This window comes from Sturnira hondurensis, unplaced genomic scaffold (assembly GCF_014824575.4).
Source record: "Sturnira hondurensis isolate 20B ecotype Veracruz unplaced genomic scaffold, ASM1482457v3 Scaffold0013515, whole genome shotgun sequence".
Taxonomy (NCBI): Eukaryota; Metazoa; Chordata; class Mammalia; order Chiroptera; family Phyllostomidae; genus Sturnira; species Sturnira hondurensis.
In genome coordinates this window covers 6,719,450-6,732,175 of record NW_028086146.1, presented here as the reverse complement: position 1 = coordinate 6,732,175, position 12,726 = coordinate 6,719,450, and the positions used below count along the sequence as shown (strand labels likewise).

Below are 12,726 nucleotides of genomic sequence, written 5' to 3'. Positions count from 1 at the left end.
AAGCATCCACAGTACACTAGATGCTGTGAAGGACAAAGGAAATGTATAAAGCATAGCTTGGCAAAGTCTCATAATTACTCTCTAATCCTATATTAAAAATTAATATAATTGAATTCTATGTGAAATATTTTTATTTTCTCCAGGGTAAATAATTCAAATTCCTCTTACCACTTTTGTTTATTAACTCTGTGAATGTCATACTTCATTAACTTAAATGAAGAAACATGGTTAAACAATTTTAGCTTATTTTATTAGTGATATAAAATTTCATATCTGAAAAAGGGAGGCTAAAATCAAATGAAACCTAGAATGGATCAATGAGGAGAAGAAACTTTCCTAAATAAATATAAAAGTATTTAAATTTTCTGTGTCAAAATTGCTAAATTCCCCCACACAAGAACTCAAAGTACTTGCCTCACAAAATTTTTTTGCCATGCTAAGATAATTTTTTTAAGGAAAAAAATGATAAAAATTAAGTTTTTCATAAAGAGTACTTCTCGAAAATCACAACACTAACCCTTCTGCCATCTTGGTATGACCCAGTTGAAAGGTACTTTCAGGTGGTTTTTCCATTAAGGAGAAGAAAACATTTGAGTTCTTGTATGTCTTTAGAAAGTAGCAACCACCATCTCGTGGTGGGGGGTCATCACTAAAATGATAAGAATGATGTACGCTGTACCCTTTTTTCACCCTGTTCATCTCCTGATTCTTTTTTTTCTTTTCATAGTTTTTTCATGAGATACTGGCATATAAGAAATAAATGTAAATGTCATTAGAAGTGACTTTGCAATTTTTCTCTGAAGTTTCATTTACCTAAATTATAATTAATAACATTTAAGATTGAATCATTCCTCAAGGCAGCCAGAGCATTAGTTTGTACAATGTTTCACCAGGTCCGTTCATTTTATACCTGTTACCAGAGTGCAGGCATTTTTAAGTATATACTGGTTATGTATTAGGGACACTGGTATTCACAGTAATTCATATTAATGATCCAGTTGCCCTATGATATAATGTAAGAGGCAAGTGTCTGGATGGTGAGAATATTAGGGTGGTTTTATTTATTAATATAATTAGAAGTAAGGTAAAAATGGAACAATAAACATCATAAAGTGAATGATGGTATGTATCTCTAGGACAAGCTTATTGTTGATTTTAATTTTTTCATAGTTTTTATTAATTTATAAAATGAAGAAAATCTTAAAAGAAGAAAAATCTGAGAAAGAAAAGGTTATAACAGTTACTGCTTATTTCTTATTTCATAGCTGTTTATCCTAGGAGGGTTGCCCATTTTTTTGTTTGTATGTCTGTTTGTTTTTGTATATTCTGTTTCTCTCCCAAGCAGGCTTTCTTTATTGCTGGGAAATCCATGCAATAAGGATGGACTTTTCCTTTAGTCCATGCTGCTAAAACCTCTTTTCTCTTTCTAAGCAGTATGGAAAGTCCATGAGTTGGGATGACTAGGACCTAAAGATAAATACGTAACTATAGGTGACTTTGATTATTTTTTAATTTGGTAAACTCAATTTATAGATGGATTCTTGCATGTATTTCGCTGCAAGTTGATGCTTAGGGGCTTTCTGTTTGCAGATGTGGAGAGGAGTCAAGGCAGATGAGTGTGTTGAGATGCATGGGAGGTTTTAGGAGATATGAAAGCAATGTAGTAGATAGAGTTTGTAGGCTGATTCATATTTTAAAGATGTTAGTTCATTGGAAGCCATTCATCAGCATTTCTCAGACCCTAGCTCCTAGATCTTAACTCAGATTAAAATTCTGATGTATTTAAACTGTTTTCCCCTTGATCCATTGGCCATTAAAAGCTATGTTCAGCCCTGGCTGGTGTGGCTCAGTGGATTGAGCGCGGGCCTGTGAACCACACGATCGTGGTTCGATTCCCAGTCAGGGCACATGCCTGGGTTGCAGGCCAGTTCCCGGCAGGGGACTCACGAGAGGCAACCATACATTGATATTTCTCTCCCTCTCCCCTTCCCTTCCCCTCTAAAGATAAATAAATAAAATCTTTTTTAAAAAAGTTATGTTCAAACCATGTATTAAAACCATAATCATGAACATTTTTTGCTGCTGGTACCTAAGGAAATACTTCCTGACTCTTTCATTCTTAAGTAAATTTCTGAATTTTCAAAAATGCATCTTCTTCCTAGATTCTCCCCCTTTTTCTTTTCACAATTGAGAAAATTTCTTAATTTTAGCTCTGTGATACTGTAGAGGAAAAATATCTTACAACTATCGTGGAACATTAGAGGAGATAGAATAAAATTGAATGTCTAGGGAGTTTTGAGTAGTACAAAAACAGCAAGAAATAATTTGGTTTATTTGTGTTTTTTTCCCATCTAATATTTTTAGGTACAAGCCTATGCAGAAAGTGGATGGGGTTGCAGATGGTTTCACAGGAAGTGGTCAACAGACAGGCACATCTGTTGAGCAAACTGTAATTGCCCAAAGTCAACATCATCAGCAGTTTTTAGGTACGTTAAGGTGTAATGCATATTAGTTGCTTTTAGGATTGTGAAACAAAAGAACAATAGTAGTGTTTTATCCAAGTGCAATTTCTATTATAGACGTTAATTACATAAAAAGACATTTTTGTGCTGAAACTATGTACATCATATGATATTTCTGGTGCATTTATGTTTTCTCAGGCTCACTGTAGCTTATTTTTAACTCTTGAGCTATGTAGGACTTATAAGTGGATACAAATTAAAGGCTCATTACTATGAAATTGTCTTCCAGAATTTTTATTAACTGGGTTTTTGTGATCAAAACTATATTGTATTTATCCCAGTCAGGGCACATGCCTGGGTTGCAGGCCAGTTCCCAGTGGGGGACACATGAGAGGCAACCACACATTGATATTTCTCTCCCTCTCTCCTTCTCTTCTCCTCTCTCTAAAAATAAATAAATAAAATATTTTTAAAAAACTATATTGTATTTACTCTCAGTAGTAACTTAAGTGCCAAAAATAATTATTTTCTATATATGAAGTTATCTATGCACGCAGCCTCAGACTAGAAAAAATTTATATTATAAACTTTTAAAAAGTAATTTATTCTTTTAATGTGATCACTGCACCTTCTAATTGTAAAAAAAATTATAAATTTTATTTAAAGAGTTAGGAAGTGGAAGTTGAACATTTTGCATATTCCTGTCATAGCCAAAGGTGCAAAAATGGCACTTTAATTGATAACTCTGCTGGAGATGAACATGCATAGTTTCTATACAACAGATCAAACAGGTGGAAAGCTGTCAGAGAGGGAGAGAGTGTGTGTGTGTTTTATGCACTTTATGAGAAAGACAAGTAAAGTGGATTCTCAGAGAAGTTGAAAATATGGAACATTTCCCAAACTAAAGTCCTCAGGTATATTTTTGTGGACTTTTGAGCTCTCAAGACGAATATTTTTTATGACATGCTTTTATTTCAGTTATAATCTTAAAAAATAAAAGCATATTCTGGATTACCTAGAAGGCTAGAAGGAATATTGTTCTGCAACTTTATTTTCCGTATTTGTCTTTGAATTTATGTTAGGGCAGGCACCAAAGTATGTTGCATTAATTGTTCATATCTAATGAGAAAAGAACACAGAGAGACTTACTCTGTAAATTACGCCTTTGTCCCAAGGGAAGGCTGAATGATGTGTCCCGGTGCTCTCTTTGTGTGGAGGAAAGCTATGCAACTTATTTGAATGTAGAAGAGTAATGGGAGAGCCAGCCACCGTGAAGGACGTGTGGGTACAGGCCTGTCAAACTCAAAAGATCCTGTACCACAGCAGTCAGTACTGTATTCATGTTGCAAGAGGTGATTTATGTGTAGGACAGCAGCAGCGTCCATCAGATCAAATTAATGTTCTTAAGTTTAATATTATTTTTGTAGTTTTCTTTGTATTTATTTTGTAGCTTTGTGGTTTATAATTATGTAAGAGGTTTGAGCATGATGAGTTTAAAGCTAGATTTATTTTTTTTAAGTATTTAACTAGCATAATAATAAAAGTAACCAAAATTGGTACTGGCAGCTCAAGATATATTTTTATTTTTATTTTATATTTATTTGTTATTTGAATGTATTGGGGTGATATTGGTTAATAAAATTACATAGGTTTCAGGTATATAGTTCTATGTACATATCTGTATGTTGTATCTGTATCTGTATTGTTGTGTTTATCACCCAAAGTCGAGCCTCCTTCTATCACCATTTACTCTCCCTTAGGGGCTATATATTAAGAGACACTGTGATATGTTATTTCTAGTATAGTCATAGTGAAAATGTAGTTTCTTCAGAATTTGTATGTTTCCTGTATTCTTTTGTGCTGATGATGTTGCCAAGTTCTGCTTGCAAAGCCTAATATCAAAAATCCCTGTTCTTTGGACTGCCAACCTTTCATTGTTTTTTCTTTTTAGTCTTCTTTAATTTTCCTTCATTAATCTGTAATTGGCACCACCACAAAGCTTTTTTCTCTTGTGTTGTCATGGTAACAGATGCATCTCGAGCACTTCCAGAGTTTGGAGAAGTTGAAATCTCTTCTCTGCCAGATGGTACTACCTTTGAGGATATCAAGTCACTACAGAGTCTTTATCGAGAGCACTGTGAGGTAAGTCTTTTCAAACATACTACAATCATATGCTAAGTTTTGCTAAACAACTTGCTAATCAAACAAAATATTTATTCTTTGGGGACCTGTGAAGTCAGTGCCTATTTCTTTGAGCACTAATAAGCTAATTTTTCTTCTTGTCTCAGAGTGGACAAGTGAGGAGTATAGAACATAAATTTATAAATTTACTGTCCATTTTCTTAGCCTATCCTACATGAATCCTCTGGTACAGAAATTCCAGTTCTAGGGTTTTTCCTAAAAAATGTTTATATATAGGTAAAGAGATAAGTATACAAGGGAATTTGTTGCAGTATTGTTTTTAATGCAAAAGATTGGTTGTAACTTCAGTGTCTAGTAGGTAACTGAATAAATAAAATATGGTGCAGTCTATAAAGTGGAATATTATGCAGTTATTAAAGAATAGACAACCCTAAATATACTAATATGGAACAGACTTAGGATTTTTTTTTAAAGGAAAAAAAACAAAATGCAGGACAGTGTGTATAGCATATTATCATCGGAATGAAAAAGAACATGTACATACATCTCTCTGGAAGAAAAAACATGAAAATATTAATGGCGGTTGACTTTGTAAAGGAAACTGGTGACTGAGAATCAGAAGAAAGAGCCCTAATTTTTTAATACACACTTTGTATCTTTTAAATTTTATACCATCAGTGTGTATTTCTATCAAAAATATTTTCTGCAAATGTTTGATAAAGCATGTTAGGTGTTCTTTCCAGGGACCAATGAGGCTTCAGTTTTGTTTATTTTTATGCCAAGTAAGGTTTCCCTCAGTATTTTCCGTCCCTACCTCCTACTCCCTTTCTGAGTGTCCCACGTCAGAACAGCTACAGGTCTCCAGGAGGGGCACTCTCTCCACACCAGCGTGTTAAGACCCCTGCCGCTCACTTGGTGCTGAGGGGATAATAGATTGCAGTAAGAGTTTTATAAGTGCCCTTCTTTTTGAAAAAGGAGTACGTTTAGAATTTAAGTAGGTTTATTTCAGGGCTATTTGTGATCTACTTAGAAGTAAAAGATAATCCTTTGGGTTTCACAGTCTGCCCTCCTGACTGCTGACAGTGCAGTATATAATGAGAAATCTCAGCTCATAGCATTCACAGACCTCTCCCCACTCCAGAAATAAGAACTGCTTGAGTAAATCCAAGTGCTTGTCAAGGGTGCTAGATTATTAACAACCGAGGCTGAGCTTGTCTTTGTTAGCGACCTGTGTGCCAGAGTGTTCTTCAACACGTCCTGCCAGTCTGTCCCCAACGTTTGGGATGAGGACAGGCACTTCATATCCGCTTCTCTCTGACAACTTTTCCAAATAGAGAATTTCTGGATTATACTTACACATCTAGAAAATATTTCTTTCTACATAGATATCATATATATATAGGTATTGAGTAAAGATTCATAGAAAGATTAAGCAGTTTCTTATTTCTCTGTGTTCTCTGAACCTTGCTTTAAGCCAAATAGTCCACACAAATTTAATTTGGATATTTTTAAAGTTTCTCATTCAAAATATAAGGTGGAACATGATTATTTATATTACTAAAGAATATACAGTAAGATTATTCTGAGTGAAAAACTCCCCCCATGAAGATGAAAATATTCTTTGGATTACAAATTTTCGTTAACATTCTAGTTTTCAGGATTGCCCCAGACGAAGAGAGACGGACATGCGAGGTAATCAGTTCTAGTGGAAAATGGCAGTCCGTAGAATGAGTCCCATTTACTTCAGGGGTAACTGGAATCTGTGCCATCTCTTATGGCATGCAGGAGCAATTATGACAAACAAGAATTCGGGGGGGGGGCGGTCTGTGAAATTTCCAACCTTATAAAGTACAGGCACATGAGTTTCATATCCAGTTCTGTAAATAGTCATTTGCTCTAAGACCATAGAATGTGGATTGTTGAAATATATGTTCATATTTTAAATATGACCACACTTGAAAGTGGGTGAATGGACAAATGATAAATGTTTTAGTCATGTGTAAAACTGCCTCAAGAGGCTGTTGTGAAGAATGTCCTCTTTGAAAGAATTAGAGATTATTTAATTTGAAGAGTTACTAAACTTAAAATGCACTGAATTATTTTATGTTATGTTTCCAGTGATTTATGGTTTTTTAAATTTTTACTTATTGGTTTTAGTGAGGGTAGTGGGGGAGAGAGAGAAAGACATTTGTTGTTTTTATTTATGCATTCACTGGTTGCTTCTTGTATGTGTCCTGACTGGAGATTGAACTCCCAGCCTTGGCGTATTGGGACAACACTCTAACCAGCTGAGCTACCCATCTGGGGCCCCTACGGTTTATAATTTAAAGAATAACATATCTGTTTTTCCTGTTACTTGAAATTCTCACAATTTTTTATTAAAGATATTTTGTAACTATCACTAGTGTTAGGTAAAAAACAAGTATAGGCCCTGGCTGGTGTAGCTCAGTGGATTGAGCGTGGGGCTGCGAACCAGAGGATCTGGGTTCGATTCCCAGTCAGGGCACATGCCTGGGTTGCAGGCTGGTTCCCTGCAGGCCAACTCCCAGCAGGGGACACATGAAAGGCAACCATACATTGATATTTCTCTCCCTCTCTCCTTCCTCTCTGAAGATAAATAAATAAAATCTTTTAAAAAAAAAAAACAAGTATAATTTTCTGTGTAAGATGCTGCAACACTAATTTTTTTCTTCTAACATATACATAGTGTTCTTGCAGGAATCTCATAGATAGAAGTATGTAAGATTATTCTGTAGGATATTAATAATTACTTCATTCGTAGCTGTCTCTTGGAATGTGCCTAAGCTACACTTGAGAAAGCAGCTATAATAATTTGCCTCTTGAAAAGGTTTTAGTGTTTGCCTGGGAGGAGGGGCACCTATATGCCCTTTACTTTCAGGGCTGGCCCCTGCATTTTCATTGTTGCTGATATAAAACATTGAAAAGTATATTCCCCCTTCCTTCCATTTTCATTACTAATTACTTGCAAGTTTTTCTACTAATTCCCAGAATATGTCTCAAACAGATTTAGCATAATATTTGAATTGTTTTCAGAATTTTTTGTGTACATCATCAATTATTCTCTACATTATGCATAAGGCCAATCTATTCAGGCAGCACAGACCCCAGAATCATGATGTTGTATTTTCCCCTTTTTGCCTAAAATCCTAATATTGACTCTCTCGATTGTCCCCTGTTGTCTCTTAGCTCCTGTGATTTTTGTAGATTTTGACAGGGTCATTTTGCCTGTTCCCATTCTCAATGCTGAGGATATCAAACATGTACTGACAACTTCTGTCTTTTATGCTTATAATAATCACAGTCACATGTTCATTGCACAAACAAGTTATTCTTTGGTTTTATGACTGCATTTATCTAAAGGTGAATTTACAAACTAATTGCAAGGGCAGGGTGAAACTATATATGATCATCAAAAGTTAATGAAAGTGGCAAATTTTAGTATCTTCAAAAGTAAGTCAGTCCTTGGTGCAGCTGGAGGAGAAAGTGAGGTCCCGGACCCAAGATTACAAAGGGGGATATTCTTAGAACTGCTCTCTAAAGAGAATGTGCATAGGTAGGATTGAGTAGGAGGCACCACGTGACCAATGAGAGGAACTTGCTCTGCTGTTTTTCTGCCCAGACAGGCGCTGTCATCTGACAGCCTGCCTGACTCTGTGGTTTCTGACCCAGCCTCTCTGGAACTCAACGTCGGCAGCCTTAGACAGGGTGAATGTAGCCCTAACTCCGTCTGCTCCACACAGGAGCACCTCCACGCCCTTCACTTCTGGCCTCTCCGATGCCCAGTGGACACACCTAGCCCAGTGAGGACTGATGTGAATTCAGTCTGTGTTCTGTGCCCTGGGGTCTGAGAATAGGAGGAGCGGCAGCAACCCGGGAGGCAGAGGGAAGCAGTGGGTAAAAGCATGGAAGGAAAGTAAGGGAAAAAGTGCAGGAGAAGGAAACAAGCACTACACTGGTGGGGTGGGGGTGAAAGTGGGGGTGAGAGGGACGAAGCTGTTATGGGAGAGATGAGGGTCATCCTGCTTAATCTTTCAAGAGTTGTTTTTACCTTTTCTTCCTAGCTCATCTCTTCTATTTTCCTACTTCCATTGGCCCAATTTAGTCCAGTTTTTTACCTTGTTAATGTATGAGCTCACAGGTATCTCTAACATCTAAGTCCCATCACGTTATGCGGTCCTCACACCTCCACATAAGAAATATTGTAAGGTAATACCAATAACCATCCTGTCTTTTAGGCAATATTGGATGTTGTTGTGAATCTTCAGTTTAGCCTGATAGAAAAACTGTGGCAAACATTCTGGCGCTATTCTCCCTCTACTCCAGCTGACGGCACTACCATTACTGAATCAAGGTCAGAATCAATGTGCTTTTCCAGTTCATTTTCATGGCTGAGTAGATGTCACAGCTAATAAATTAGAGATATGTATACCAGTTGTGAACCCTACCTGATAACATTAAATGAGTAGATTGAAATAAACCACAAACTGCTCTCTTGAGGTTTCAGCGTGTGTGTTATAGCTCCCATTTTATTGAATTGGGGGACTGCCGTAGAGCTATTTCATCCTCATGCAGTTAGCATCGTATCTGCCTTTCATACCGTCAGAAAGTATTAATGTGCATAGGCAGCTCTGGGGGAGTGTTATGTATATCCAGCCGTATGACACCAGTGCAATGGTGGTATAGTTCTAACCTCAGTAATATTTGATAAACTAAAACGATTTTTAAAGTCCATTTTCTTTTTTATCCTCATTTGCCATCTATTCATTTGCTACATTTATTCACACCAGCAATCTGAGTGAAATAGAAAGTCGACTTCCGAAAGCAAAGCTGATAACTCTGTGCAAACATGAGTCTATCCTGAAATGGATGTGTAACTGTGACCATGGGATGTACCAGGCTCTGGTGGAGATTCTCATCCCCGACGTCCTTAGACCTATTCCTAGTAAGTTAAATGCAGACAAGTACGGATGCTTTTGTTCTCATACATTCCACCTAGGAAGTTTGGGGAACTGACATTGCGATCTAGAGTGATTCTGATCTTATTTAGGTTTGCCACATCGAAAGTATGCAACGCAGAGCATTGCCTGAAAGCAGCCTAGAGCGGAACTGTAGTAAAAGGGGAACAGATGATCTGTTTTTTCAATTCTTAGTAGTTTTCTTTTTGAGATAAAAGCTAACCTCTGGATGTGACAGCAAGAACACTGGCAAGCCAGTCAGTCAATCATGTAAAAAGTACTCTACACAAGGATACTGTTTCCTTCATGAAGCCAAAACTTTTTTGAAATCTCTAATTGCTAGGCCAGCCTCTCTCATGGTTGCTTTTTATTTAAAATGAATTTATCTTGGTTTCTACTGAAGTTGAATTCCTCTGTATTGTAAAAGCATTCACTTTGTCACCTACATCTTGTTAAGAACACAAATACAGTTTCCACTTATTAACAGCAATGATTAACTGGCATTTTGAGAGAAAAAAATCTGTGTAACTACATAAGCACTGCATTTCCATCGTGAAGCAAAAAGGAATTACATGGATAAGTTAGATTACTTTTTGAAGTTATGGTTGCTTTTTACACAGAACAAACGAAGCTGTTTTCTGCAAGTGTCCATGTAAATGCTGCTCTGGACACTTGTGTAGAGAACTTGGAATGGTTTCACACGGATGTCTTTTTGAGCACATGCTAGTGACCTTAACTTCTTAAAGACGGAGATACAGTTTCCTCTCTAACGTGGCACCAATAAAGTAAAAGCAGTCTTTCAGCTTATGAAATTGGTGACCATGTACTTTAAGTACACCATTCACAGGTGATTGGTGTTAAATTATTCAGACAATATTTAAATAGGGATTTGATAGAACAAATAGTCAAGAAAGTAACATTTTTATGTTTATATACTTTTTCCTAAATATGATAGATAACACTGGAAGATATGTTATTTCATATGTTTCTCACCTCTTTAAAATACATGCTTAACCACACAGTTATATATATCAATGAACACACATACATTTGTATAGGAATTTGTTTTAAAAAGTCCAGCTGCCATTGTCTCACATTTTTTTTCCAATTGCTAATGTTTTCTACTCTATCTACACCATGTTCCTCACTAAGGATTGATTAAAAGTGATGCTGTGATGAAAATTTCAATGCGTAAATAAATTCTCTGTTGATTTATGTTTCAGAATCACTTTTCTGATTTCATTGTGCTCCCTGTGCTCTGAGTTATAATCTCTAGAGATGGTTCAGAGAAGTTGCATTGGATAGCTCATTAGCCTATGACATCTTCCTACCAATTTCTCTTACGAAATACAAGAAGAGATGTCAGTGAGCACTTTCTTAATTGAGGCAATTCAGCAACATCAATATTCATTAACAAACTCTAAAATCTTAAGATTCTATGTTAGCCTCACAAGACTATAACTTATAAATTCCAGTTTTCAAGTTTTCTAACTTAAATCATGTATCAATTTTAAGTTAACTTTAAGCCCCACAATTTAAATACATAATACATTTCACGTTTGTTTTTTGTAAGTCATGATTTAAAAAACAATTTATTTGGTCAAATACTTTGTTTCTACATTCAGCAGATAGGTCATCTACAGGAATTTTTAAGTAAATATAGTTTTATAGTTTCTCTGAAATTACAAGGCTCATTAATATGCCAAGTAAATTTGGAAATTTAATTCCCATCCTACAAAAAGACTTAGCAAAATAAAGATCAAATACAGTTTAGATAGCTAGCTTTTTGTTGTGTGCATTTTAATATTAATCATGAGCAGGTTTGAACAAGTTAGTTTTGCAATAGATTTTCCATTTCAAACATCCATTCGTGAGAAAGATTGTCAAAGTTAATGTGCACAGTTTGATCTTATATGAACCCATAGAGAGCAAACATGAGTTTATTTTAAAAATTGTTATTTTGTGGCTACTAGTTCTTCACTCTATCATTTACTGTCCAGATGGGATTTCTTTTTTTCAGCCCCCAAAATGTCTGCATCTCACACTAATTTAAAATCAGCTTGAAGCTACTATATCCTAAAATATATTTATCAGAAAATGAAAATAAAGTTAAGTGCAAAGAATTGTGTAACAGCTCAACTGTTAACGCTGAAATGTACAACTATGAGATATACTTAGAGACTTAAAGGTGGCTCAAAATTTTGTTTAGTACAAAAAGGTAAAATTTTAAAATCTGTAGGTATCTCTTTATTTTAAACATGTCTATTTTATGATCTCTTTAGCATCAAATTTGTCTAGATAACACAAGACTCAATTTTTTTAGGTAACCTTTCCTAGTTCTTGTTTTTTTATGTTAATTATTATATATTAATTATACGAAGTGCAAAATACAGATAGTCAAATTGAATCTTGCAAAAAATTTTTCTGAGTTTCAAAAAACGTTGTTAATTTTTTTCACTCTTTCATTTCCATTCATGCCTGCCCTCCATGATTCTAGTACATAATAATGCAGCTGAAAAATAGTTTTCTTTCTTTTTTCTTTTTTGGCTAAAGTAGGAAGTTTTGGAAATTTCAAAAGATTAGTTCTCAAGAAATTTCCAGTGTTTCTAATAGATGATTCTCATGGTTAATAGTATGCACTTCTCAAGTGTTTTTCCTAATCAAAATTTAGCCATTTCAATTTCTCTTTTGTTATTTGACCAGTTAAATAAGTCATTGTTTAAAAAATAGTTGTTTTTGTTATTGTATTAGTAATATTTGTATCATTTTGCAAGTAACTTAAGCAAACTAAATTGTCTAACTCTGAGTAACAAAAGTAGTAGAGAAGCATATCAGATTATTTGAGCACAGAAAGCAAAACCAAGAAATTTAATCCTATCATTAACATTAATATTCTTGGGAGCCTTGGATGAAAATGTAACTTCTGTTTTTTTGTAATGGAATACCAATTGTAATACCTGTCTTTATTATAGGGAACCCATAAAGATTTATTTTGTGAATGCCTCAAATATTTATTAAGTGTCTAAAACTGCTCCTACACTTGGGCACAGATGAAGTAGATACTATTGACTGAATTACTTGTTGAACAAGAGATTGTGTCTTCTGTTGTACAGCAATCTCAGTAAACAGACCGCTTCTTATAGAAC

The 12,726-nt window shown here is 35.3% G+C and overlaps 1 protein-coding gene across 6 annotated transcripts in view; it reads left to right on the top strand.

Annotated features, from left to right (window-relative positions):
* Window positions 1-12,726, top strand: part of RFX3 (regulatory factor X3) — a 282,830-nt gene that overhangs the window by 227,028 nt on the left and 43,076 nt on the right. For all 6 annotated transcript variants that reach the window (XM_037061756.1, XM_037061751.1, XM_037061753.1 and 3 more), the window contains 4 exons: window positions 2,365-2,486; window positions 4,492-4,604; window positions 8,861-8,976; window positions 9,413-9,567. In XM_037061756.1, the coding sequence (XP_036917651.1) occupies window positions 2,365-2,486; window positions 4,492-4,604; window positions 8,861-8,976; window positions 9,413-9,567 (506 nt within the window). The remainder of the gene's footprint in view (window positions 1-2,364; window positions 2,487-4,491; window positions 4,605-8,860; window positions 8,977-9,412; window positions 9,568-12,726) is intronic.